Raw genomic sequence first — 23,483 nt, forward strand, 5'->3', positions numbered from 1 at the left:
TTGTAGAGGCACATAGTATATTGCATAGCTACGTAGTATATTGCACAGCCACGTAGCATATAACAGAGCCATGTAGTATATTGCACAGCCACGTAGCATATAACAGCCACGTAGTATATAGCACAGCCACGTAGTATATTGCAGTCGACGTAGTATATAACAGAACCGACAAAGCCACATAGTATATTGCACAGCCATGTAGTATATTGGACAGTCACGTTGTATATTGCCCAGCTACATAGTATATAGCACAGAGATGTAGTATATAACAGAGCCCACGCAGTATGTAATACAGCCCACGTAGTATATAGCAATGTGGGCACTATATAAGTGGTTAAAAAAGACTTAAAATAAAAAATAAACATATAATCATCTTCCGAAGGCCCCTTGAAGTCCTGGCGCCTGTGTGCGGTGCACGCGGCAGCTTCCGGTCCCAGGGTTGGTATGAGCGCGGGACCTGTGAGGACGTCGCGGTCACATGACCGTGACGTCATGGCAGGTCCTTCTCGCATAGCATCCTTGGCACCGGAACCTGCCGCTTGCACTGCCGAGGACAGCGCGCGACGTCGGAAGGTGAGAATAACCTTTTTTTTTTAATTATTATTATTTGTAACATTAGATCTTTTTACTAAAAAGTTGGTCACACAGGGTTAATAGCTGCGTTAACGGAGTGCGTTACACCGCGGTCTGTTAACGCTGGCATTAACCCTGTGTGAGCGCTCAGCGCTGACTGCAGGGCAGTAAAGCAGTGGCCATTTCGCTGCCAGACTATGGCCGTCGCTGATTGGTCGTGGCAATGGTTGTGGGCGTTTTGCCACGACCAATCAGCGACTTGGATTTCCATGACAGACAGAGGCCGCGACCAATGAATATCCGCGACACACAGACAGAAAGAAAGACGGAGGTGACCCTTAGACAATTATATAGTAGATAAGTCAGTCTTGCATTTAAGAAGGGGTTGTCCATGTAGTGGACAACCCTTTTAACGTTTAGCAGTGAACATCCAACACGTTATTTAGGTAGGCCTAGCTATTGATGGTCCACCTAATCCAGATGTTACCCCCTGTAGTGTGCCGAGACCCTATTCACCTCTGTATAACAGAATTGTTTAGCACTTTAATCAATTTTTTCAAGTGGTTTGCCGAGGCAGAGCTCAAATCAAATTACACTGCACACTACCTTCACTTCAAATACCCCATTCCTAATTCTGCCTTGAAAATGGTCTTTGAGTTTAAAGGAAAATGTCACTTTGCTCTTATTTTGGACTTTCGCTATGTAGACTTCAGATGAGTAAAGTAAAGTGGTTTCCACAACTCATAACTCATGTAACAAAATGCTGAACAGTAATGCACTTGTTCCGTCTTTGTGGCTGTGAGTGATCTAATATAGGAAAAAATATTTATAAACCTGGGAATCTGAATTAACTAGTGAACATATATCCCCTTAAAAAATTAGATTTTATTATGAATATTTTAAAAATACACCACCCAGTGCTATTTAGGCACAATTCGGCCTAAAGGTAAAAAAGACCAAGGTCTAGCGCATACCCTGCAATGGCCTACTCTGTCACCTGCCTGGCTGTGGAGGTTGGCACCCTAATTACGATGTTTTGGCGCCCCCACTCAACGTGGACTACCCCTCACTGCCCTAGATCACCCTATGCTGCAGGTGTGAAAACAAAATACATAAGAACAGAGATGAAGAAAGCAAAAAAATGGTCAAAAAAACACACAAAAAACTCAATAGAAAAAAATTAGCAAAAGAACAGAGGCAAAAGCAGGATATTAGATAAGACCTATATAGGCTCCGGCCCCTTTCATAAACCAATTTGCTAAACACCAATAATAGGCAATGGGTATGCTGTCAGATGTGCCACATAAAAATTTATAGCATCAATCACTACAGCCTATACCACATATACTCAAAATACTGCAGTTTGTCTAGCTATTATTAGCATAAATTATACCCATAAGGGATTAAAGCCTGCAGTTAATATTAAACACAACCCAAATAGATAACCAGGGCCAAGTATTTAAGGTATCTCAGTGGTGTAGGTAGAATTATATGTTATTTATCATGATATATTGCACTTCGCCTCATAGCCTTAGCATAGATAACTGCCTTAAAAATTGCAAATTATACCATATACATTTTCTTCTTCATGGACTATCAAGCCATAGATATACCAGCCCTAGGGGGTTGCCCCCATATATAAACAGGGCTAAACAGTCACAAAGATACTAGTGCAAAAGCCTAAAACAGGCAAGACTGTACAATTTTACAATGGTATAAGCAGGATGGCGTGTTACTTATCATGATACACTGTGCCTCGCCTCCTCTGAGGCGAGGCACAGTGTATCATGATAAGTAACACGCCATCCTGCTTATACCATTGTAAAATTGTACAGTCTTGCCTGTTTTAGGCTTTTGCACTAGTATCTTTGTGACTGTTTAGCCCTGTTTATATATGGGGGCAACCCCCTAGGGCTGGTATATCTATGGCTTGATAGTCCATGAAGAAGAAAATGTATATGGTATAATTTGCAATTTTTAAGGCAGTTATCTATGCTAAGGCTATGAGGCGAAGTGCAATATATCATGATAAATAACATATAATTCTACCTACACCACTGAGATACCTTAAATACTTGGCCCTGGTTATCTATTTGGGTTGTGTTTAATATTAACTGCAGGCTTTAATCCCTTATGGGTATAATTTATGCTAATAATAGCTAGACAAACTGCAGTATTTTGAGTATATGTGGTATAGGCTGTAGTGATTGATGCTATAAATTTTTATGTGGCACATCTGACAGCATACCCATTGCCTATTATTGGTGTTTAGCAAATTGGTTTATGAAAGGGGCCGGAGCCTATATAGGTCTTATCTAATATCCTGCTTTTGCCTCTGTTCTTTTGCTAATTTTTTTCTATTGAGTTTTTTGTGTGTTTTTTTGACCATTTTTTTGCTTTCTTCATCTCTGTTCTTATGTATTTTGTTTTCACACCTGCAGCATAGGGTGATCTAGGGCAGTGAGGGGTAGTCCACGTTGAGTGGGGGCGCCAAAACATCGTAATTAGGGTGCCAACCTCCACAGCCAGGCAGGTGACAGAGTAGGCCATTGCAGGGTATGCGCTAGACCTTGGTCTTTTTTACCTTTAGGCCGAATTGTGCCTAAATAGCACTGGGTATTTTTAAAATATTCATAATAAAATCTAATTTTTTAAGGGGATACCTGTGAGTGATCTAAGCAATGTCTCCCACTCCATGATAGACCTCCTGAAAAGCTTTTGCTAACTTGGACTAATGCTGATTAAGCATTACTACTCAGGAGTACTTCTTTAAGGCTTTTCCTCCCTGCACAGAATTTGAGTATCAAAAGAATAGCAGCACGAATATAAAAAGTTTATATACTCTTTCCTAGAAGAGTTTCTCTCCAAGTCTCCAAGTGGTACAAGTCCCTAACAATGAATAGTCCAGTCGCTTGTCTAGCTAAGACAACTATCATACCCATGACAGATGCAGCCACCTTTCGTAATCTGATACCTCTTTAACAAATCCATTGCTAGGTCCTCCTTTAAGGCAGTGCACTCTTCTTAGGCTAGTTTATGCTTCTGCTAGGATAATGAAGGTTTTAAGTGCCGTAACTTCTATGAAGCTCTTCAGGGAAAACTGGTGGAACTGATCCACCAGCTCTTTTGGGAGATGCTGGGAATTAACTTTTGGGTGCCCCCCCTGGATCAAGGGAGACTTATTTTCTGTGTCTTGGCCTCTTTTGTACCTGTCTGCATAAAAGATTCATTGGTCAGTGGATCAATTTCTCAGTGTTCATAACAGCTTTACCTTTTGCAGTCTCCCTACTTTTTGGTGTCTGCTTATATGAAATGATTTCCAGAGCCACAAGTGGTAAAAACGGTCATTTGCCCTGTCCCAGGACTTGTCTCCTATCCTTCAAAAAAATTATCAATACACTATAATGCACACAATCACAGAACTTACCTAAGAGGATACAGTCTTCTCTCCCAAAGTGAATGAGTCAACTTCCAGATTGTATTCACACTCCCAACAGAATGTCTGGAAACAGATTGTCTGGAAACATATCCCCCAGTCTTTCATTTACCCACACAGTGCCGCCCATCTGAGCCATTACAAAATAAGATAGAAGTAGGACAGGTCTTTCTGATGGTGAAGCTCCATGGGATGAATCTTTTATGACAATCCTGTGTTACAACACACAGTGTCACCATCACAGCATCTGCCCAGTATTTTTAAGTCAGGTGGAAGACCTTACCACTTGTATTTCTGTGTGCATTCTATCGAAACACAAGTAGGAGTGTTAATACCATCTAACAATTGACTCATTCGCTAGGAAGAGAATACTTGGAATCTAAGATATGTTCTGTGATTGCACACATAGTGAATTGATGGTTTAAAAGGGTGGTCTGGTCTGAAATTACAAGTTTGTAGTTATTCTGTGAACCAGAATTGTGAATCCCTAAAGCACAGGCGAGCGGTGAGGATTCTCCAGTGTCAGTGCTGGGAACGGGATCGTGACCGCAAGTATGCGATATGCATACTCTCTGCCAGAAGTCTGGCACATGACCAGAACATTTGGACCAAATATTCCCCTTTTTCACTACATCTTGGACATTGGTCATCCAATCTGAGGTTCATTTTTAGCATAATTTTTGGAGTTCTGTATGTTCTATAAATAAGAAATAATTGGGATCTTCAGTGCACAACATTAATAGACACCTTTGCAGGGGATTCCAATATACCTTCCCTTCCTTCTGGTGAAATGTGCCCTATATCACTTTCCCATCTAAACCATAGGATACCCTGAAATATTGGAAAAGCAAATATTTGAACATTAATTAAATCGGGCCTTTAGTTGCTTTTGCTTGTTCAATATAGTCTAAAAGCACATTGGAAGAAATCAAAAGATCGCATTTATTTTCCTGGGCCCTTATAATTTGCCTTAACTGTAGATATTTGTATAAGACAAGAGTTTCATAACTGGAACATCTGTTCTAGGTGAACAAACACACAGAAGTGTCCATCCAAATATAACTGACAAATATTTCAGCCCTTGTTTCCTCCATTCTCCAAACCATTCCAGATGACAGAGCTCCCTCGTCTGGATTATTCCAAATACAGTAAGAGTATATTTAGAATAGGCCCCTATACACCACAGCTTTTAACAGGTCCACCAGACTTTATGTATAAGAGCAAGGATCGGGACATTACTGGATTTTTCTTGGAGTATTTTTTACTCTAGGAGTTCCAAAGTATTATTCCCTCCCACCAAGTATTTAAGTACCTTCCCCTGCATCCATAGTCTTCTCCAGTGCCCAGCTCTCGATATGTTGTAGCTTCGAGTCCAGAAAATACTCCCATGTGTTAAGAAGGGCTAAGGGGCAGCACGGTGACTCAGTGGTTAGCATTGCAGCCTTGCAGCGCTGGAGTCCTGGGTTCAAGCCCCACCCTGGACAACAGCTGCAAAGAGTTTGTATGTTCTCTCTGTGTTTGCGTGGGTTTCCTCCAGGTTCTCCGGTTTCCTCCCACATTCCAAAGACATACTGATAGGGAATTTAGATTGTGAGCCCCATTGGGGACAGCGATGATAATGTGTGCAAACTGTAAAGCGCTGCGGAGTATGTTAGCGCTATATAAAAATAAAGATTATTATTTATTTAAACCGCCCCGATCCTTGGATAACTGTATTTTTCCCAGCTTTATTCTAGTGACACCCTTTTTCCAGACCAGGACCCGGTAGATATGCATTTTTTAAAACCAGGGCTTGGGGATCCAAACAGGAGAATTATGTAGGGCATAGTTTACAGATGTCATGAGGCACATTTTAATGAAGTTTGTTCTATCAAGCAGAGACAGGTAGTTTCCCCCATGCTCCCACTTTATTTCTTGACTTAACTATCAGAGGATTCAGGTTTAAAGAGATGTAGTCATTAACCTTCCTGGTAAAGTACATACCTAGGAATTTGAACTTTTGAACCATCATGCTTTCTAAATATTAATTTGGTCGAAGATGTACATTATTATCCAGGGGGAACAAAGCAGACTTCGACCAATTCATATTTAGGCTATGTGCACACGTCAGGATTTCTTGCAGAAATTTCCTGAGCAAAACCGGACATTTTCTGCAAGAAATCCGCATGCGTTTTTTTCGCATTTTTCTCGCGTTTTTTTTGCTTTTTTTTCCGGAGATTTCCCAATGCAATAATATGGTGGGAAATCCACAAAATTAATGAATATGCTGCGTTTTTTTACCACGTACATGTGCACATAAATTGCGGAATGCATTCTAAATGATGAGATGCATATGTATGCGTTTTTTATAGCGAAAAAAACGTGAAAAATCCGCAACGTGTGCACACAGCCTTAGGCTAGAAAAAAAGACCCCAAACTTGAATATCTCTACCCCGTTATTAATGGGAGAGAGATATTCAAGTTAACAACAAATAAGTCATCCGCATATAGGGTGATCCATTACTCTTTGCCACCATATTTAAATCCCCTGTTGTCTAATGATAGAGGCTAAATATTTGTATTGTAATAGGGAAAAGCTGGGGCAATAGAGGACATCCTTGCCTTGTTCCCCTAAAAAGATCAAAACTCTTCGACATATCCCCGTTAGTTCTAATTGTAGCTGTCGGGATCTTGTACAGTAGCATTTCCCGTTTGATGGCCCAAATCCAATTTTCCTTAGCACTAGCCATATATATTTCCATCCACACTATCAAAAGCTTTTGTGGTATCTAAGGAAAGAACAGCTTAAATCTCCATCATGTTCTCCCAAAGTTGGAAGTTTAATCCTTGTTAGGTAATCTGCTAATTCTTCTCCTGAATACTTCACCACGGACAAATACAAATTGGTATGAAAACTATGTAAAGTCTATAAAATTGCAGGAGTTTGGGTGTTAACCCCTTAGTGACAGAGCCAATTTGGTACTTAATGACCGAGCCAATTCTTACAATTCTGACCACTGTCCCTTTATGATGTTATAACTCTGTAACGCTTTAACGGATCCCGCTGATTCTGAGACTGTTTTTTCGTAACATATTGTACTTCATGTTAGTGGTAACATTTCTTTGATATTACTTGCGATTATTTATGAAAAAAATGGAAATTTTTTATGGCGAAAATTTTTAAAATTTTGCAATTTTCAAACTTTGAATTTTTATGCTCTTAAATCAGAGAGATATGTCACACAAAATAGTTAATAAATAACATTTCCCACATGTCTACTTTACATTAGCACAATTTTAGAAATAATTTTTTTTTTTTGTTAGGAAGTTATAAGGGTTAAAAGTTGACCAGCGATTTCTCATTTTTACAACAAAATTTACAAAACCATTTTTTTAGGGACCATCTCACATTTAAAGTCACTTTGAGGGGTGTACATGACAGAAAATACCCAAACTTGACACCATTCTAAAAACTACACCCCTCAAGGTGCTCAAAACCACATTCAAGAAGTTTATTTACCCTTTACGTGCTTCACAGGAACTGAAACAACGTGGAAGGAAAAGAACATTTAACTTTTTTTTGCAAACATTTTACTTCAGAACCAATTTTTTTTATTTTCACAAGTGTAAAAAGAGAAAATGAACCACAAAATTTGTTGTGCAATTTCTCCTGAATACGCCGATACCCCATAGGTGGGGGTAAACTACTGTTTAGGCGCACGGCATAGCTTGGAAGAGAAGGCGCGCCGTTTGACTTTTTCAATGCAGAATTGGCTGGAATTGAGATCAAGCGCCATGTCGAGTTTGGAGAGCCCCTGATGTGCCTAAACAGTGGAAAGCCCCCACAAGTGACAGCATTTTGGAAACTAGACTTTTTAAGGAACCTTTCTAGATGTGTGGTGAGCACTTTAAACCCCGAGGTGCTTCACAGAAGTTTATAAAGTAGAGCCGTGAAAATAAATCTTTTGAAAGTTGTTGAGCAATTTGTCCTGAGTACGCCGATACCCCATATGTGGGGTAAACCACAGTTTGTGCGCATGGCAGAGCTTGGAAGAGGAGTTCCGTTTGACTTTTTCAATGCAAAATTGGCTGGAATTGAGATCGAACGCCATGTCGCGTTTGGAGAGCCCCTGATGTGCCTAAACAGTGGAAACCCCCCACAAGTGACCCCATTTTGGAAACTAGACTCATGGAAATTATCTAGATGTGCGGTGAGCACTTTGAACCACCAAGTGCTTCAAAGAAATTTATAACGTAGAGCCGTGAAAATAAGTCTTTTTTTTTCCTCAAAAATGATTTTTTTAGCTCGCAATTTTTTATTTCCTCAAGGGTAACATGAGAAATTGGCCCACAAAATTTATTGGGCAATTTATCCTGAGTACGCTGATGCCCTATATTGGGGTTGGACCACTGTTTGGGCGCATGGCAGAGCTCGGAAGGAGCGCAGTTTTGGAATGCAGACTTTGATAGAATGGTCTGCGGAAGTTATGTTGCATTTGCAGAGCCCCTGATGTACCTAAACAGTAGAAACCCCCCACAAGTGACCCCATTTTGGAAACAAGGAACTTATGTAGATGTGTAGTGAGCACTTTGAATGCCCAAGTGCTTCCCAAAAGTTTACAATGCAGAGTTGTGAAAATAAAAAATATTTTTTTTCCTACAAAAATGATTTTTTTAGCCCCTAGTTTTTTATTTTCCCAAGGGTAACAGGAGACATTGGACCCCAAAAGTTGTTGTCCAATTTGTCCTGAGTACGCTGATACCTTATGTGTGGGGGGGACCACTGTTTGGGCACACATTGGGGCTCGGAAAGGAAGTAGTGACGTTTTAAAATGCAGACTTTGATGGAATGGTCTGCAGGCGTCATGTTGCATTTGCAGAGCTCCTGACGTACCTAAACAGTAGAAACCCCCCACAAGTGACCCCATTTTGGAAACTAGACCCCCCAAAGAGCTTATCTAGATGTGTGGTGAGCACTATGAACCCCCAACTGCTTCACAGAAGTTTATAACACAGAGCAATGAAAATAAAAAATCATATTTTTTCCACAAAAATGATCTTTTCACCCACAAATTTTTACTTTCACAAGGGTAACAGGAGAAATTGGCCCCCAAAATTTATTGGGCAATTTATCCCGAGTACGCTGAAAGCCCATATGCGGGGGGGACCACTGTTTGGGCGCATGGCAGAGCTCAGAAGGGAAGGAGCACCGTTTTGGAATGCAGACTTTGATAGAATGGTCTGCGGGCATTATGTTGCGTTTGCAGAGCCCCCGATGTACCTAAACAGTAGAAACCCCCCACAAGTGACCCCATTTTGGAAACTAGACCCCCCAAGGAACTTATCTAGATGTGTGGTGAGCATTTTGAACGCCCAAGTGCTTCACAGAAGTTTGACGCGGAGCCGTGAAATTAAAAAATCATTTTGTTTTTCCACAAAAATGATTTTTTAGCCCCCAATTTTTTTTTCATTTTCGCAAGGGTAACAGGAGAAACTGGACCCCAAAAGTTGTTGTCCAACTAGTACTTAGTACGCTGATGCCCCATATGTGGGGGTAAACCACTGGGTGCACGGCAGAGCTCAGAAGGGAGAGAGCACCATTTAAGTAAAAAAGGGGGAGAAGCCAGCGCTGCTTGTGGTCAGAACGCAAAACAAAGTGCACATGCACATATTGATTTCTAACTGAGTATCAAAAATGAGACATTTAGCAAACAATTGATCAATTCTTTGAGCCACCCCGCCAATTCACGGCATTCTCATAATGGGGCAGTCCTACTCTACGTTTTTAATATTCGCTGTGCCATTACAGGCTTGGACACAGGTGCACAATCAAACAGCCTAGGGCAGGGCATGTACGCCATTCTTTCTGGCTTTTCCCCCTTTTTTACTTTTATATTGGTTTGTGGTTGACCACCACTGTTGCCGTGCGCGCTGGGTCATGTACGCCATTCTTTCTGGGGTTTTTTCGTGATTGACCTAGGCTGCTGTACACACAGCAGCCCTGCCCTGCCCTAGGCTTTGTTTGATTGTGCACCTGTGTCCAAGCCTGTCTCACCCTTCATCTGTGGTGCTGGTTAGGCAGTGTGGAGGTTGGACCTGAAATGTCTATGTCCAGACCTGGTCAACCTTTATCCGTGCTGTCCTCTCTGGTGCCATGGGAGTGATTCAGAAATGCTTCAGGTACAGCTTGCATTTAATGTGGTCTTGCTATTTAGAGGTCGTAATGGCACAGTGAATATAAAAAACGTAGAGTAGGACTGCCCCATTATGAGAATGCTGTGAAGTGGCGGGGTGGCTCAAAGAATTGATCAATTGTTTGCTAAATGTCTCATTTTTGAAACTCAGTTAGAAATCAATATGTGCATGTGCACTTTATGTTTTGCGTTCTGACCACAAGCAGCGCTGGCTTTTCCCCCTTTTTTACAGAGTGCACCATTTGACTTTTTGAGCGCAAAATTGGCTGTCTCATTTGGAGACCCCCTGATGTACCTAAACAGTTGAAACCCCCCAATTCTAACTCCAACCCTAACCCCAACACACCCCTAACCCTAATCCCAACCCGATCCATAATCCTAATCACAACCCTAACCCCAAAACACCCCTAATCCCAACCCTAACCATAACCCTAATGAAAAACCTAAACCCAACACACCCCTAATCCTAATCTCAACCCTAACCTTAAACCTAACCCTAATCCCATTACACCCCTAATCCCAACCCTAATCCCAAACGTAACTCTAATGCCAACTCTAACCCTAATCCAAACCCTAATCCCAACTCTAACCCTAACTTTAGCCCCAACCCTAGCCCTAACCCTAACTTTAGCCCTAACCCCAACTTTAGCCCCAACCCTAACTTTAGCCCCAACCCTAACTTTAGCCCCAACCCTAACTTTAGCCCCAACCCTAACCCTAACTGGAAAATGGAAATACATACATTTTTTTTCCTAACTAAGGGGGTGATAAAGGGGGAGTTATTTACTATTTTTTTTATTTTGATCACTGTGATAGGATCTCACAGTGACCAAAATAAAACAAGAAGAATCTTCCTCTGCCGGCCATCAGATCACGGTGGGCGCACTGCCCGCCATTTTCTTCCCGGAGGAACATGCCGGCGGCCAGGAGAAGCAGGAGGACCAGGGGCACCGTTAAGTATAACAGGGTCCCCGATCCCCCTATTTCTCTGTCCTGATGTGCGATCACATCAGAGGACAGAGAATAACACACCGCATTTTTTTTTTTTGGCGGTCGCCGGTAAAGTTATTAACCGGCGATCACAAAACAGGGGTCGGTAAAACCCGACCCCGATCATGTTCTTTGGGGTCTCGGCTACCCCCGGCAGCCGAGACCCCAAAGATCTTCCGGGTGCCGGCCGGCGGGCGCACTGCACATGCGCCCGCCATTATTTTACCGGAAGAAGATGACGGCGCCCATGGGGAACCGCAAGGAGCACCGGGGGAGACGGGTGAGTATCGGGAGCCCCATTTCTCTGTCCTCTGATGCGCGATCACATCGGAGGACAGAGAAATTAAATGGCAAATCGCCTTTTTTTTTTTCGACCGCCGGTAAACGGTTAATTACAGGCGATCGCATCTCAGGGTCGGTAAAAACTGACCCGAATCATGTTCTCTGGGGTCTCGGCTACCCCTGGCAACCGAGACCCCAGAGAAAATCCGACTCTGGGGGGGCGCTATACACTTTTTCCACAGCGCCGTTAATTAATGGCGCTGTGGTTTAAGTACCCTTAACTCGCCGTTAAAAGGCGTATCGGCTGTCGTTAAGGGGTTAATCCTCCCCTATCTTGAACTAGTGTATAAAAGCATTTTCTCGCTGAGCTTGGGCCATTTTGGCCAATAAGCAGCCAGTGGTTTCTCCCACTTCATAAAACTGATGGTTCAAAAACATTTTTTTGTCAGCTTGTTCTATGTGAACTAATCTTAGTTCTTTCTGGGCCTCTTTCCAAAGCATTCTGTTCACAGGGTTATTATCCTAGGTAAACAATGTTTCGGTTTCTCAACCCTAACTTTCCAATTTTTGTGAATTATCTTTTATCAGTTTAATCTTTGATCAGTATCCCACTTAAAAAGGCCTTCGTAGCATCCTGAACTACATTATTAGTTTAGCCCTAATGGGATTGTTGATCAACCCACAAATACTCCAAGAAATAAAAATCATAGTACCTAACTTTAAGAACGCCCATGAAAGAAGAAGACCCTTGTGAGCTAGCCGTTTTTAAAAGTATCCAAATTTTGATGCAGAAGCATTCCAACCCCTCCATCTCTACCAACTATGAACCAATGAAACCCCTCCCATTTATGTAGTAAACCTGCCCTTACTAGTAAGATATGGGGCTCAAGCAAACATTTAACCATTAGGTGCATGCATCTGCAAAGGAAGAAACGTGATAAACAGTATACCATTCTATTATTGCCTTGGCGGAAGGTCCGCCACTCGAATATCGAAATTAAAGTAATACAGAGGATTTGACCATAAATACCAGTCATATCATATACCAATAATACTAAATATCATATAGTAACATTAAATGAGGCCTCAGTCGTACAACGGAGAGACCTGCTGGAGTTAATAACCGTTAGTGAGAAAAAGGACTTTCTGCGAAAGTCACATCACTGCAGATGCACGGCTCCGCGATAGACATTATGCAATCGCAGCTACAGGGTGCAAGCGCGGGATTCCAGTGACATCGGCGCAACCAGAGAAATCAAATCGGGGTGGGGGGCGTCAAAGCCTGTGACTGAACAGAAAATTAAGCACACCTCTATGACTAAAGGAGAAGGTATGATTTAACTATATAATGTGCTTTTTGGACATCATTACAGCGCCGGTTTTAATGATAAAAATATGTTAGTGATGCACATTACATCACCACAACTCACTGGGGACAGTTTATTTTTAAATTAAAAAAAGGAAAATACCAGATTACTTACCGGTAATGCTCTTTTATAGAGCCCACAACAGCACCCACTAGAGAGAGGGGATCCGCCCGTAGGAACAGGAAACCTGCAGAGAGATAAAAGGGGCGGCCCCCCCTCGCTCCTCAGTTGTATTACAGAGAATAGGAGGAACCACCACCAGGTTTTAGTTAATAGGCTCAGTAATATGTACATATTTACAACCTTATACTATATTGTTCTATTTATACCTCACCACAACGGCACCACGTGCTACTATAAAAAGAGAGGGATGTGAATGCGTGCTGTCGTGGGCTCTATAAAAGAGCATTATTGGTAAGTAATCCGGTATTTTCTATTCGCCACGACAGCACTCACTAGAGAGATTTACAGAGACTATAGATTGGGTGAGTTCACCGTGTCAAGGACCGATATTCCAAAGGTTAGATCAGAGGCGGAAGATAGGTCTAATCTATAGTGCTTATAGAAAGTACTAGGTGAAGACCAGGTTGCGGCCTTACATATAAGGTCTATTGGCACGTTCGCCTTCTCTGCCCAGGAAGTCGACAAGGCTCTTGTAGAGTGTGCTCCCACATGCAGTGGAGGATTTCTTCCTCTAGCTTTATACGTCAAGATTATGGCATCTCTAATCCAGCGTGATAACGTATTCTTTGTGACTCTGGATCCTTTGTTTTTACCCTGGAAAGACACAAAGAGCCCTACTCTTCTTTCAGTCCCTAGTCCTCTCTAAATAGGTCAGAACGGTCCTTTTAACGTCTAGGGTATGAAGTCGCACTTCTTCTGGAGTTGAGTGGTCTTTATAAAAAGTAGGCAGGAAGATCTCCTGGGATCTATGAAAACTAGTGGCTACTTTAGGAAGATAAGACGGGTCCGTTTTCAAAACTATTTTGTCAGATGTTACAGATAAAAATGGAGGATCTATTGATAAGGCATGGAGATTGCTCACTCTTCTAGCAGATACCAACACTACTAACAATACCGTCTTTAATGAAATATTTTTCAATGAGGCCGTATGAAGAGGCTCGAAAGGGCTCTGTGTTAATGCATCTAGGACTAAAGATAGATCCCACTGAGGGACCTGTGGTATATTGATCGGTTTTGATCGCTCACATGCAGATATAAAACGGGATATCCACCTATCGCCTGCAACATCATAATTGAAAAGAGCTCCTAGAGCTGAAATTTGAACCTTCAGAGTGCTTACAGAGAGCCCTAACTCAAGACCCTTCTGCAGAAACTCTAATATTGAGAATATGGGTACCTCAGAAGAAAGTTGTGCTGTATGGAATTCAAGAAAGTTTTACAAATTTTGGTAGTAGAAGGCTTTCTACTCTTCATGAGGGTATCTATTAACCCTCTAGAGAATCCTCTAAGATTTATTAACTGCCTCTCAAATTCCAGACAGTCAAGTTCATGCCCTTTACCTGAGGGTGGAAGAATGGTCCCTGAGAGAGCAGGTCCTTGGTCTGAGGAAGAATCCAAGGGTCTGTAATTGACATTGCCCTGAGCCACGAAAACCATGGCCTCTTGGGCCAAAATGGGGCTATCAACAGAACTCTTGCCCCTTCTTCCCTTATTTTTCTTATAACTATGGGCAGTAGATTCCATGGGGGAAAAGCATAAGCCAGACTGAATGTCCATGGCACCTGAAGGGCATCGAATATGTCCAGATTGTCCTGTCTGCATAGCGAGGCAAATGTTCTGACCTGACGGTTGGATCTAGTTGAAAACAAGTCTATTTGAGGTATGCCCCATCGGGCTGTTATTAGTCTGAAAATATTCTTGTTGAGCATCCATTCTCCTTGATGAAGGGTGTGGCGGCTGAGGAAATCGGCATGAAAATTGTCTATGCCTCTGACGTGTACCGCTGACAGGGACAACAGATGACATTCAACTAAATTCATGATGTCTGATGTAACATCCATGAGTGTGTCCGACCGTGTACCTCCTTGATGGATTAGATAGGCCACCGCAGTGGTGTTGTCGGAAAGGACCCTTGTGTGAGAGCCTCGCAGCTGAGGAAGAAAGTGGAGTATAGAATAATATATAGCTCTTAATTCTTTAACATTAGAATTATAAGATTCTGATCTGGACCAAAGACCCTGAACCATCTGATCCTGAAAATGTGCTCCCCAGCCTTCAGGACTAGCATCTGTGGTTACTATGCTTGAAGGAGTTATCACCCACAGAACTCCTCTCGAGAGATTTTCCCAATCCAACCACAATGTAAGGGAGTGAACCACCTCTAAAGTTAACAAAACTGTCTGATCTAAATGTCCACGGTTTTTAATGTCTTCCTCTAACACAAATTTCTGAAGATGTCTCGTATGAAATTGTGCCCACTGAACCGCAGGAATACATGAAGTCAGTGAACCTAGCAAGGACATGGCACTTCTTTGTGACATACTGCGTTTTTCAATTGCTAAGTTCACCTTGTCAATTATGGAGGCCTTCTTATCTTCAGGAAACAAACATACCTGGTCCACTGAATCTGGAAGGAGCCCCAGAAATTTTTGGTATGTAACAGGTTGGAGTCTGGATTTTTCCCAATTGATGATCCAGCCTAGTGTTTGCAGAGAAACCACAACTTCCTCCAACCTTTGCTTGCACTGGAGGGGGGTTTTCCCTATAATCAGCAGGTCATCTAGGTACGGAATGACCAGTGTGTCCTTCAACCATAGAAAGGACATTACTTCTAATAACAATTTGGTAAAAACCCTCAGGGCCATAGATAACCCAAAGGGCATTGCTCTGAACTGTAGGTGACAAACCTGACTATTCATTAAAACTGCCACCCGAACAAACTGCTGATGTAATTGGTGTATAGGAAGATGGTAATAAGCAACCTTAAGATCCAATACTACCATATAACAGTTTGGAAATAAATTTTTTATAGCTGAACGAATGGATTCCATTTTAAACGTTTTGGATTTTATGAAGGTGTTCAATTTCCTCAAATTAATTATAGTTCTGAAAGACCCATCAGGCTTAGTAATTACAAACAAGGGAGAGTAAAATCCTTTCCCTATCCGAGATGATGGAACTTCTATTAAAACCTGTTTAGTTAAGAGGGATCTAATTTCAAGTTCAAGTGCTTCTTGCTGTAGCCTGGATTTTAAGGAAGTTAGAAGGAAAGAATCCGGAGGTGTCCGGATAAAGTCTAAGGTAAGGCCTGAAGATACCAAATTTATGGCCCATGAATTAGCTTTTATTTCCTTCCATTGATTAACAAATCTTAGTAATCTACCTCCCACAGGTAGAATAGCATTAACGGTATATATCCGCTGGTTTGAAGGGGCGTTTATTGAATAAATTTCCCTTTTGCCTGAACTCCTTGTTACTCCAGCGGTCTTTAAAGTCTCTTTTCTTGCCAAATGGTGGCTTCCTGAACGCCCTTCTGTAAGAAGGAATAAAGGGATTAGGGAACCCCTTCTTCCTCTCACCCGCCTTAGTGAGTATATCATCCAGAACTGCTCCAAAAAGGTACTCACCCTGACAGGGTATGGCACACAACTTAGACCTGGACTGGGCATCCCCCTTCCAGTTCTTTAACCACAACGCTCGACGAGCTGTATTAGTAAGGTTAGCTGTTCTGGCTGCTAAGCGGAGCGAGTCTATTGAGGCATCTGATAGAAAGGCCGCAGCACCCTTAAATCAAGGGAATAGAGGCACGCAATTTTTCTCTGGATACACCACTCTTGATGTTTTGATCAAGCTGCTCCAGCCAAACCTGCATAGACCTGCTAGTGCATGTGGCTGAGATTGCTGGTTTAAATGCGGTGATACAAGCTTCCCATGATCTTTTAAGAAGCGCGTCTGATTTTCTGTCCATTGGATCAGAGCCCGCATCTTCTACAGGTAAAGAGGAACGGCGAGAGGTGGATGCTACAGCTGCATTAACTTTAGGCACTTTAGCCCAGGTGGCCAAGTCCTCATCATCAAAGGGGTAACGACTCTTACAAGATATCGGTACAAACCCTTTTTGTCCCTGCTTACTCCATTCCTTTTTGACAAGGTCTTTAATGGTCTGATTTACAGGAAAAACATGACCCTTTCGCTGAGCAAGACCTGCAAACATAACCTCCTGCGTCATCTGAGGTTCCTTGGATTCTGATAACCCCATTGTACTCCTTACTGATTTCACCAAATTATTCACACCATCAGTAGGAAAACAGACATAGTCCTCCTCTTCTGAGTAAGGGTACCGTCACACAGTACCATTTTAATCGCTACGACGGCACGATCCGTGACGTCGCAGCGATCGTATGATTATCGCTCCAGCGTCGTAGACTGCGGTCACACGGTGCAATCACGGCGCTGGAGCGATGCCGAAGTCCCCGGTAACCAAGGTAAACATCGGGTAACTAAGCGCAGGGCCACGCTTAGTAACCCGATGTTTACCCTGGTTACCAGAGTAAACGTAAAAAAAACAAACAGTACATACTCACATTCCGGTGTCTGTCCCCGGCGTCTCAGCTTCTCTCCACTGTGTAAGCGCCATAGCCGGAAAGCACAGCGGTGACGTCAGACGTCAGACGTCACCGCTGTGCTCGCTTTCCGGCTGGCAGACGCTCACACAGTGCAGAGAAGCTGAGACGCCGGGGACAGACACCGGAATGTGAGTATGTACTGTTTGTTTTTTTTATGTTTACGCTGGTAACCACGGTAAACATCGGGTTACTAAGCGCGGCCCTGCGCTTAGTTACCCGATGTTTACCCTGGTTACAAGCGAACACATCGCTGGATCGCTGTCACACACAACGATCCAGCGATGTCAGCGGGTGATCAAGCGACGAAAGAAAGTTCCATACGATCTGCTACGACGTACGATTCTCAGCAGGATCCCGGATCGCTGCTGCGTGTCAGACACTGCGATATCGTAACGATATCGCTAGAACGTCACGAATCGTACCGTCGTAGCGATCAAAATGGTACTGTGTGACGGTACCCTAACAAGAAATCTGAAAAATGTCAGAATCAATCTCCCCGCTTTCTGCAGACGTGTCTGCTGTAGGTGAGGATGCTCTCCTGCTTCTCTCAATATTCACAGATGGGCCACCACCTAAGGACTGAAGCCCTTCTCGTATCATTAGACGTATCTCATTCATTTTGACCGACCCCTCCTGCTGCAAGGTGTTATTTATACAACTTTGACACAATTTCTTAATATAAGAATCAGGTACGGGCTCGGTGCATATCGCACACTGCTTGTGCTTAGACTTCCCCGTCTTTTTTGCCTAGAAAAAACACAACCAGAAGAGACTACTATAAGCTTCCATGAAGCCGTGAATACACTCACCCGGAAATATATTTATATACAGGCTGCCGGGTTGTTTGATCGGCCTGGGGTGTGGAACGGGATGACTTTTTCCCCGATTTGTCAGTGGAGTCACTTACTTTCGAGTGTCCACTACTCTTCCTCCTGGTATCACCACCGGGTAACATTAACTCCTCCATAGGGCGCTCAGTGACTTCCTCTTGGGACGACATGATAGCGCACACTACCCTCTGCCGAGATGCATTTTATAACGCAGGCTTTCACTAAACACACCCCTTCCTGCCGTTCCATCATCATCATCATCATTTTTTTTTTTTTACCTGCGTCCTATTTGAATCAGGCCTCAACGCCAGGGTGGATGGGACCGCTCAGAGGAATCCATTAAGGCGGTTCCCCCGGAAATGGTACTCCAACCTCGCGACCCCGGAAGTTCAACCAACTACTTCTGGGACGGAAATGCTACCGCGCGTGCGCCTGCAATGCCGCCGGAGAAATCCGGACACGCTGCCTCTGCAGCCTCACCGCCGGCTCTGCTGACCCCAGAACACTTCACCATGCGGTACAGGACTCCGGACTACAGGGTAGGTGCTGCACATACCTTCTGCCACCCAGGCCCTCCTGGCAGGCGCCGCTCTGCACTTTTCAGCGGGGGGCCTTACAAACAGCGTCCCAGTAGGGAGCTGTTTGATACTTCATAGCAGGATCACCAGACGAGGGGTGAGCCAACCGGAACATTCCCCCGACTCTGTCACCCGCTCTGGAGCCCCTGCCGCTCAGCAGAGACGAACAGGCGGCAGTCCAGGCGGGCTTTCCTCTTCGTCCATAGTATCCACCAGAGTCTTCTCTGTGGGTTCCCATCTAGGAACAGGAAACCAACTGAGGAGCGAGGGGGGGCCGCCCCTTTTATCTCTCTGTAGGTTTCCTGTTCCTAGGGGCGGATCCCTTCTCTCTAGTGGGTGCTGTCGTGGCGAATAGAAAAGGGTTTTCTTTTTATTTCAAATAAAGGACTTTATTCTGGTTGTGTGTTTATTCACAACTATAGGATTAGTAATCAAATAGCACTCCTTCCCTTCCGAGTCTCGCCGTGTGGTTAAACAGTACTGTACAGCCACATATGGGGTATTGCCTTATTCAGTAGAAATTGTGACAAATTTTGGTGCCATTTTTACCAATTTTCCTGTGGAAGCTAAATGTGGTTTAGGCTCAGAAGGGAGGGGGATATTTGGATTTGGGAGCCCAGACTTATCCGTTTGTTTTTTTTTTGGTGAGGGGTGGTTGGAGTATAGCACTTTTCCAGAGCCTTTGTGCTATCAGCAAGGTGGAAGCCCCCTATCTTTCCAATTACAGATGACGGACTCGACTGAGGACTTTTTTTGGTAAGTTGATTTGAAGCTTTTGTTGGGAACATTTTGGATCACATTTATCTTGTGTTCTCTGCTGAGCACTTACATCGAGTTTCCATCTAAATCTCCAAATGACGCAAGTCAGATGAAACCCCCAAAGTATCCTTTCACTATCATGAAGCAGCAGAGTTGCTTTGGACTCAGTCTGATCTCTGTTTAGCGGTGTCCTTTACAGACGTACACAGAACTGTGGCTGAACGCATTTTTGTGCACACCTAAAAGGATTCTTAAAAAGATGGACAACACTGGATCATAGGGCAGAGTCCAAAGTGTTTCCATCTGCTTCATTATTGGGAATCTTCAGCAAGGGGTTCTATCTGAATCACGTATTTCAGACATTTACATGGAAACCCAGGTGTAAGCGCTCAGCGTAGAGCGCAGGATAAATGTGCAGAGTCTTACTAGTGATCTTTGGGAGTCAGAATAAATAAATCAACAGCAGGTTAAGAATTGATTTTATATATTTTTTACGCCATTCACTGTGTGGCATTAGCGATAAGAAGGCTTATTCTTCAGGTCACCAAAATTACAGTGGTACCACATTTATATCAGGGTTTTTTATGTGTGGCTACAGCTATAATTTTTCTGTTTCTTCCGACAGTCAAGTGACTGCTTGTATTTTACAGGACGAGTTGATGTTTTTATTGTTACCATTTTCAGGCACATCATTTGTGATCGCTTTCTATTCCGATTTTTGGGTGGCAGAATGAAGAAAAACAGCAATTCAGGAATTATTTGTATTTTTATGCTGATCACAGAGTGGTAAAAGTGCTAAAACGGCTTTAATCTTTTGGTCAGTTTGATTACAGCGATATCACATCTATATCATTTTTTTTGTTTTGCTGCTTTTACATAACCAAATCAATTTTATATTTAAAAAAATTGCTTTTGCATAGCTATATTCATAGAGCTATAGCTTCTTTATTTCTCAGATGATGGAGCTGTATAGCAGCTTGTTTTTTGCAGGAGAATATTATATTTTCAGCGACATTTTTATTTCCATTCAAGTTTTAGATTGCGTTTTATTACACTGTGTTTGGTCGTATGTTTAAAAAGCAGTTTTTTGCCACTTTTTTTTTTTTACTGTGTTCACTGAATGGGTTAACTAGCGTTAGTTTTATAGGTTTGGTTCCATACGCGGTGATCCCAAATAGGTGTACAGTTTTTGTGAACACGTAAATATAAGCCTTTATTGTTTTGGTTTTTTTTTGTATTTTTATAATTTTAGCTATATTTACTGAGTGCATCTGTGGGATTTTAACTTCTTACTCTGATCACTGGTATAATGCCTTGCAATACACATATACTGCAATGCATTATAATCAGTCAGTGTGACACTAGCAGAATGTCTTTTAGACCATGCTCCTGGTCATCCTAGCTGGCAGACCCGGAGGTCATCATTTGACCTCCAATTGCCATGACTACCATCGAAAGCCCTCCCTTTCCTAGCCTCCTAAATGCTGCGCTTGCTATTGATTGCAGCATTTAGGGGGTTAAACAGGCTAGGGCAGTGACAGCCAGAGCTCAGCCTATCCCATAAGCTGAACTCCTAGCGGCGATTGTGCAGACAATACTTATGTGGCTGGATCATGGCCATAACGTTTGTGTATATCATTTTGTGGGGACCCCCTTCCTGATCATCATGTATAGTTACAGCAAATGTCGTGTCGGGCAGCACTGGGGTCCTGGGTTCAAATCCCATCAAGAACAACATCTCAAAGGGGTTTGTTTGTACACCTCGTGTTTGTGTGGGTTTCCTTCAGGTTTTCCTTTTTACTCCCAAAGACATACTTATAGGGAATCTGGATTGTGAGCCCCAATGAGGACAGTGCCGATAATGTCTGTAAAGTGCTGTGGAATTAATGGTGCTATATAAGTGAGTAAAATAAATCAATCTAATTGAATATCTTAAAGTCTGACTTGGGAAGAGCAATCTGCCTTTAGTTAGCACAATTCATGGGATCCGTACCAAGTTTCGTTATGAGTAATGTAACATTGAGGATGGAATAAGTTCATCAATCAAGGAGGTACTAAAAAGATTCTAGGAGGGACAAGTAAAAACTAAACGTCTGCATTACAAATGTAAGAGCCCATCTGGGCCTGGTGTTTTTCCTTTTGGAAAATCTTTAAAAAACCTCTCCCTATATAATGGCATTAAGAGAGGTGATACAGCATTCTGGGCAGTGTATTTAAGGCATAAGGAATTGAAAACTTATTAACGCCTTACAAGAGAATTATTTGGAAAATTATTGGGTGTTAAGTATAAATTTAGAAAAATAATCCCTAAATGCTTGTGAAATAGCAGTGGGGTCATATATAAGGGTATCATAATTTTTTCAAATTACAGGTAGTGTCCGCAGGTTTGTACGTTCCCCAAGTTGTCAGACAAGGATGGTGTGGGCCTTGTTGCCCTTTTCATGTTACCTCTGTCTGGTATAAAGGTTTAGCCTCTCAACTTTATGCATTTTCAGATCTAGTAGGGCATATCCGTATCGTTACTTCTAAAGTGCATAACTGAGATGATTAGGAGATCAATTGTTGTATATCGGATTGTTAAACTTAAAGAGATGCAATGCCCTCTGTTAACAGCCTTTTGAGCTTCCCATAGACTACAAAGAGTTAAGACTGAAATCAGCATTCGTATCAAAATAGATAAATATTGTGAAACTAATTCACCCATATTCAGAAGTATTTTGAGTAACGCTTCATTCAAATCTCCAATGCCAACATCATGTATGGATATGGGCTGTTACAAGCTTTAAGTTGCACTCTTTGCCTAGGAAACTGGCCATATGTCAGACTAACAGTGGCTGGTAACCTGGTTAAAAGAAGTACATTACACAATTAAAAATGCAGGTTTCAGAGCAAAGGGGATTTTTATGAAGAGGTAAATGGTGAAATTGTTTACAAGCACTTTTATACGTTTTTGATGAGGAACTGCGATTTAATAATTTGAACTGTTCATAATAAACACTGATAATATCCATATACTTATTTACTACATTTGCAGATCAACTTCAAGAGCTTCAACAAGCTCACTTCCGTCATCGAGAGTAAACGTAGTCCAACTTGGTCTTCCTATAGCCTCTCCGCCATCAAGCGCAACAGCTCGCAGCTCCAAGTCATCAAGCAGAGGAAGCACCCAAAGAAGCCCAAAGTAGCAGCACTATGGAAAATATGGATCGTAGTTTCCAGATTGCTTGATCTTATTGATTTGTGTACTGTGGAATAGGCCAATTAGGTTTTTTTTTTCCAGATTCTCTATTTTCCCCCAATTTGTCATCATTTTGGATAAGAAAAGTAACAGTCCTGTGGCTTTAAAGTTAGTCACAGTACAGAAGTATTATAAGGAAGAGCAAAATATTTAGACTCAATTTCTCACTAAATCATAAAAGCAGTCACGAAACAAGCAGCTAAAACAAGGACAGCCATTGAATAAATCCATTGTGCACTAGCTAATTACATTGCTTTCTGCTTCCATTAGCTGAACTTCATTTTTCTGGGTAGCTAATAATTGAGAAGGTGTTGTATTACTGTGAAATGTCACCTCCTATTGCAACTGACTATACAGTCGGCAAAACGTAACATGCTTGTGAAGGTTTTAGGATTTACTTACTAAAAGGTATTAATTTAATGTAACATCACCATTATGACCATGCCTTTACTTTACATTGCTAAATCATGCCGACAGGTTCTCATTAATAACAGTTTTAACTTGCAACAAGGAAGCAGTTAAAGGGAATCTGTCAGCAGGATATGCTACGGAATCAGACAGCAATGAAGCGCTTAGTGGGCTGCTTAGTTCTGAAAAAACAAAATGCTTTCTCTGCTGTAGATGTAGCAGTGGTCAGAATGCTGAGCTGTGTATAATCCCACCCACTT

General features: G+C 42.3%; 1 protein-coding gene across 1 annotated transcript in view; it reads left to right on the forward strand.

Moving 5' to 3' along the window:
• The window catches only part of CCDC39 (coiled-coil domain 39 molecular ruler complex subunit), a 149,678-nt gene extending 126,615 nt beyond the window's left edge, over positions 1–23,063 (forward strand). The window contains exon 20 of the mRNA XM_077290449.1: positions 22,612–23,063. Coding sequence (XP_077146564.1) covers positions 22,612–22,762 — 151 coding nt within the window. The 3' untranslated portion in view covers positions 22,763–23,063. The remainder of the gene's footprint in view (positions 1–22,611) is intronic.
• The last annotated feature ends 420 nt before the right edge of the window (positions 23,064–23,483 follow it).

Source organism: Ranitomeya variabilis, chromosome 2 (genome assembly GCF_051348905.1).
Source record: "Ranitomeya variabilis isolate aRanVar5 chromosome 2, aRanVar5.hap1, whole genome shotgun sequence".
In the NCBI taxonomy this organism is placed as follows: domain Eukaryota; kingdom Metazoa; phylum Chordata; class Amphibia; order Anura; family Dendrobatidae; genus Ranitomeya; species Ranitomeya variabilis.